This window comes from Condylura cristata, unplaced genomic scaffold, assembly GCF_000260355.1.
Source record: "Condylura cristata isolate star-nosed mole 26May11 unplaced genomic scaffold, ConCri1.0 scaffold00012, whole genome shotgun sequence".
In the NCBI taxonomy this organism is placed as follows: domain Eukaryota; kingdom Metazoa; phylum Chordata; class Mammalia; order Eulipotyphla; family Talpidae; genus Condylura; species Condylura cristata.
This window is the reverse complement of record NW_004567113.1, coordinates 55,070,688-55,076,153: the sequence shown is the minus strand read 5'-3', so window position 1 is coordinate 55,076,153 and position 5,466 is coordinate 55,070,688. Positions and strand designations below refer to the sequence as shown.

General features: G+C 62.1%; 1 protein-coding gene across 1 annotated transcript in view; it reads right to left on the bottom strand.

The window, feature by feature from the left end:
• Positions 1 to 3,733, bottom strand: part of WDR1 (WD repeat domain 1) — a 23,431-nt gene extending 19,698 nt beyond the window's left edge. The window contains exons 1-2 of the mRNA XM_004681518.2: positions 3,622 to 3,733; positions 3,194 to 3,274 (exon numbers count right to left, since the gene is read on the bottom strand). Of these exons, the coding sequence (XP_004681575.1) occupies positions 3,194 to 3,274; positions 3,622 to 3,733 (193 nt within the window). The remainder of the gene's footprint in view (positions 1 to 3,193; positions 3,275 to 3,621) is intronic.
• Positions 3,734 to 5,466: the final 1,733 nt, after the last annotated feature.

The following is a 5,466-nucleotide window of genomic DNA, read 5'->3' as shown; positions in this document are numbered from 1 at the left end:
CCCGCACGCCCGGCTCGCCCCGCCCCGGAAGTGACGCCACGCGCGGACCCTTGAAAAGGCGATGCCGGCCGCTGGGCGCGTCAGAACCTCGCGGGGGGCGCGTGGGAGCTGGCTGGCTGCGGGCTGGCTGCTGGGAGGAAGCGGGAAGGGAAGGGAATGGGCGTCTCGTCGCGGAGCTGGGGTCGGGGGGCCGGCGTGCCGGGTGCCCCCGGGCTCTGCGCTTTCGCTTTCAAAGCCTGACGGGCTGCAGCAGCCCTTTCCGGGTGGGAAAAGCTGTTAACGGGAACTCCAGGGACGTGGCCTGGGCTGGAGCCGAAACTTCTCAGAATTTCTCTTAGAACGCTACGAGGGAGGGTGGGAAGTGGGCTTTGAGGAAACCAGGCTTTCTAAACCCTAAGAGGAAAGGGAACTGGGGTGGGGCTCTCACTTCTCAGGGCTGTGGTGAGCTTTTTCTTCAGGCGACAGTGGAGCCAAGTACAGCCCCTGTGGGTGCTTTAGGGGCCTGAAACCTAAGTGGGGTGAACCTGGCTTTGTTTCTCTCTAACCTAAACCTCTCTGCTGCTGTCTCTCAAAGCTGGCGGCGGGGGCTCACTTCTTGCCTGTCCCGCCCTTTGGCTCCCCAGGGCTATGGCGGGGTCACCGGTCCATCACCGGCTCCATCCGGCTGCAAGCCTTCTCCAAGCCTGTCTGTCAAGCCTCCGCAGTCTGTCTATTCCTACTAAACTCCTTAAAACTGAACTACTAGTCTGGCTAGAAGCCAGAGCCCTGAAAGCGACCTACTGTGCCTCTGTAGGTCTCGGGATAAAGGGAGCCTCTATCACTTTTTTTCTGGCTTCCGGCAGCCTCTGGGGTGTTGCTGGCCCAGAGCTTCTGCGCTCAGGTGTTCTGAGTCGGCTACTCTCGCCACCTTAAACTAATTTCCAGTCTTTGCAAGCCTCCTCGTAACACCCTACCCCCACTTCTCACAAACTCCTTAAAACTGAACTAGTCTGGGTATAAGCCAGAGCCCTAAAAGCGACCTGCTGTGCCTCAGTGGAGGTCTCGGGATAAAGGGAGCCTCTATCACTTTCTCTGGCTTCCAGAAGCCTCTTCGGGTGTTGCTGGCCCAGAGCTCCTGCGCTCAGGTGTTCTGAGTCAGCTTAAACTACTTTCCAGTCTTTGCAAGCCCCCTCGTAATACCCTACCCCCGCTTCTCACTCTAAAAACTATGATAGATGGTAAACTCGAAACTGGATAACCCCACACCCCGTATGCTGCCTCAATCAAGGAACCACGTGTGAAGCCCGTTTGGTGACCCAGAGGCCGAGGCCAGAGCGTGTACTGGCGTGGTCACGGCTGTAATTGGCTCCGAGGAACCAGCGTGTAATCACGAGCAGTTAATGGGGCTGGGATTGAGGACAGGTGCGGCAATTTAGGGTTCACCCCTAGGGCAAAGACCAGGGCATGGGAGTGAGGCTAAGGTACCTTCCAGCACTGGCAAGCTGCTAACTGTGCCTGTAAAGCCGTGCCGAGCTTCCACCTCTAATAAAAGGGACCATAAAACTAAACCCGAACACTGCTCTGGCAGGACGCTACCTTCCTTATTTTTGGCTAAAGAGGGAATTGTTGGTCTGAAAGCTTGGGTGCAGGTGGTTGCCGCTGCCTTGCTAAAAGCTGCTGCTCTGAGGGGGTGGGTGGGGCGGAGCTGTAAGGGGACTTCTCTGGGTGTGTGGCTTTCTCCTATTAGAGGCTCAGTAACACTTCAGGGCATCAGAGCTGTGCTTCCAGCACTTGGCTCTGGGGGCTCCTTCCCACCCAGGCCTTTGTTCCTACACCCTCTAAGGGGTACGGGAGTTTCCAGCAGGCCTTGAAACCAGCCTAGACGCCCCTGACCTCACTTCTGTAACTCGGCATCTGTGGTGTCTCGCCCTATCAAAGAAAAACCCTCGAGACCAAACACCTCCCCTGCGCTCTGCAGGGTGGGGGGGCACCCGAGAAAAAGGGTATCCTGGGACCTAGCAACCCTCAGCGACCTGCACCCCCACCTCCGCCGCTGCCCGAGCAGCACCCTCCCTGCGTCCACATCCGCGCCCCCCCCCCCAAAGCCTCACTTCAGGAACAGACCCTGCCACAAACTGTTTCCTCAGCTGGGCTGCCTCAACCACCTCCCTCAGGCCCTCCGTGGCAGCCAGGGGAACCTCAGAAACCCTGTGAGCGCCTCTTCAACCAGGGCCCTCCCCCACCTGTGAGACTGAGGCAAGGGGAGCTGCCTCTCCAGAGTTCTGGCCCTTGTGTTGGGGTGCCCCAGGCCCCTCTGGTTCTGTTGGCACCCCAGGTGCTGTGCAGAGGCGGCTTCTGAGCCCCCCTTGCCCCCCCACCCCAGGGTACCTAACCAGAGGCACGAAGGTGGGCTGGGCGGGGCTGGATGGCGCACGCGGCTGCTAAGGAGAGCCCCAGCCTCAGCTGGCTGCAGAGGCTCTGGCGTCAGGCTCAGCTGCTACCTGGGGCGACTCTGACGGACCTTGTAGCGTTAGTGCTTCTGGACCTAGGGCCCTGCCACGCAAAGGCAAAAAGCAGCCGATCCCAGGCATAGGGATACAGAAAAAGCATCCTTAAGGTCCAGTACTGACCACCCGAAGTTACCGGTATGGCAGTTAACAGGGAGTAAGGATTGGGCACAGGGGCGCGGGGCGGGGCCCTCTCAGAAATCACCGCTGGATAATCCTCGCATCGACACCTAGCAGAGAACTGTGCTCAGGTGCGAGTCCTTAGCTCCAGCCCCCTGTGTGGTGTTTCTCGGGGTCCTTGCTTGGCTGCTCAACTGAAAACAGGTGGGGCTGGAGAGGCTCGGCCAGGGCCTGGCCAAGGACGCCGCCCGGATAGCACGTGGCTAGCACCCACCTAGCGCCCACCTGGGCGTGCACGGGATAAGCCCAGCTAAAGCCCTAGAAACTAAGGCTGGGGTGAGGAAAACCTGTGCTGCCCAGACAGGGCTTTCTCAGTCATCACGCGTGGCCGCCTCCCCTCCCCCTCCAGAGCTCCCCTGACTGGGCGCCCTCAGGCACCAGTGAAGACCCATAGCCAGCGGGGTGCCAGGGGTCAGGCAGCCAAACCCCGACTCTGGGTCTGCACATGCTGAGTGTCCTCAGCCCACCCTACTGAACTGATCTTCCAGACTGGCTCTCCGGGGGGCTGGAATGTTCCAGAAACCCACCCAGACCGCTGTGCTGCCTCTGCGGCGTCACCGGCATCTTCCAAGCCGTTTCTCTGCATTCGGTGCTCTCCGCCTGCCGCTCTGAGACACGAGCCAGGGGCTCGTCAGCCAGCACACGGGAAACAAGCAGGCATCTTTCTGCGGAGGGGGCTCGTGGCCCTCTGCTGCCGTGGGGGGCACGCTGGTCGGCTGGCAACCCCGTGTTCATATGAGGGGGCCCCAGGGGTTCAGCCTGCTGGTCTCGACAGGTCCCATGTGCTCAGGTGGCCCCCCAAAGCGGGGGCGACACAGCCTCGGGTGCTCCCCACGGTCGTGCGCCTGACTTCGGCCTCACTGGCGGGGCCCTGGGGTATCTGCAGCTCTGAGCGCAGTTCAGAGCAGTAAGTAATGCTCGGTTTCCCTGGGCCTGCACGATACAAACAACTGACCTGGAAGCCGCAACTCGGGCGAAGGCCCCGTGCGCTCGAGGCCGAGTCCAGAGCGGCCTGTGAGCTGGGTGATGAGGGAGCGGTCAGCTGTTCTTGCGGCTGGGTCGTTCATAACAGAGCTGCGACTGAAGCTTGGTGTTGGCAAACCCAGCCCGGCTAGGGGAAATACTGGCTGCAGAGGTGGTCGTCCCTGCGACCAGCAAAGTCACTGATGCTCAGCCGGCTGGGTGCGGGTGTGCCCGAGGGGATTCTGCATGGCGGCAGCCCCTTCCCTCATCTGCCCAGGACCACGGCTCGTCTACTTGGCCGGTCTGCTGGCTCCTGGCATCTGCCCGGCGTTTACCCTTTCGGGGATTACGAGTTCCTAGCTTCAGGCCCACAATCCAAGAGTGCACAGACTGACGTTGAGCCCTTCCGGGGAATCGAGCTGCTCCCCTCACCCCTAGACCTGTCCCGGCACCCCTCGGCCAGGTCCCCATCCGCAGCCCATGCAGGGAGCGGCGCCAACCCTGGGCCTGGGTGCCGGCGTGTGCTCGCGGGCCTGCTGGCCGCGGCATCGTGGTTCCCAGGCTGTTTAGTTGACCCGAAGGTGGTCTAGCTCCTTGTCTGCAAACCGAGCTACATCATCGGGGTGTGGACCAAGCCCCAGGCGCTGCCTTGACTTCTGTGATGGAAACTCAAGGATACTGGGGGGAGGGTCAAGGGAGAAGAGTGGAAGCCGCCCTCTGCCTGGCCGCTGTGCTGTGTCCTCCCTCGCTCCTGGCACCAGTGCCCTTCATGGGGTCTCTGGCCTTGCAGTGCCCTGCAGAGAACACCCCGCTCGGGGCCTGCGCTCACCGGTCACTGTGCCTGTGCTGGATGGAGCCAGGCCCGAGCCCAACCTGCCCCTCAGCCCTCAGGTGACAGAGGTGGTAGTGTGAGGGACACATAACCCCATAGCCTGTGGAGAGCAGACTGACTTGTCAAAACTCACAGGAGCTGTGCTAGGGCTCCCTGTCAGGCCAAAGAGGGCACTGCCCGGTGTGGCCAGGGCCGCCGGGGGCCGCCAGGCACCTGCAGCGCTGTGGATTTACAACAGCTCCAGCAACGAAGGCGGCTTTGCCAGGAGTCGTCTCTGCAGGGCTCTCACAGGGTTCGGGGTTTGGCCCAGAGGGCCTTCGTGGGGGCCCAAGCCCCGGGACCCGCACAGCTCACTTGCTGGGCCTGCTCCAGGGAAACCGGTCACGCCGTGGGATCCCGTCCCTGACCAGACGGGCACGGCCTGCTCAGCCAGGGAGTCTGAAAAGGCTGGTGGCGCATCTGCCGGGCACACATGGCCCCCCAGCCCCCAAAGTCTTGAACTGCCTCTGGCGCTGCTCTGTAAGGACCACCCTCAGGAGACTGGGCGCCTCTCCCCGAGCCTGGGGCGCCTCGCGGGGCCTGTACTGGTGGGCGGCCAAGAAACTGCCCTCTGCGGTGGGAACCCTGGGTGACCTCAAACTGGCTGCAAGGAGCCGCAGTGACTGGACTGAGGTGCAACCCGTGCTCTCCGCAGCAGCAAGCCTCCCTTTGCTGACAGATGGAGCCTGTTGCACCTGAACTGGCCAGAATGGCAAGTGACGAGGCGCGGCCCTCAGTCCAGGGGGGCGCTGCACTCTGCCGTGGGGTGCAGCGTGTTGCGACGGCTGTTGTCAGCAGCACAGTGCATTCCGACTGTCTTGAAACTGCTTGTGAACTCGGGTGGCCGCGAAGCCCCCACAGAGGGACCTCCAGCCCGGGCCACGTCTGATGTGCTGGAGTCTTCTGGCAAGGTGACATAGCAGGGGAGAGGGGCTCGGAGCCCTCGGGGCAGGGGCCGGGCAGGTA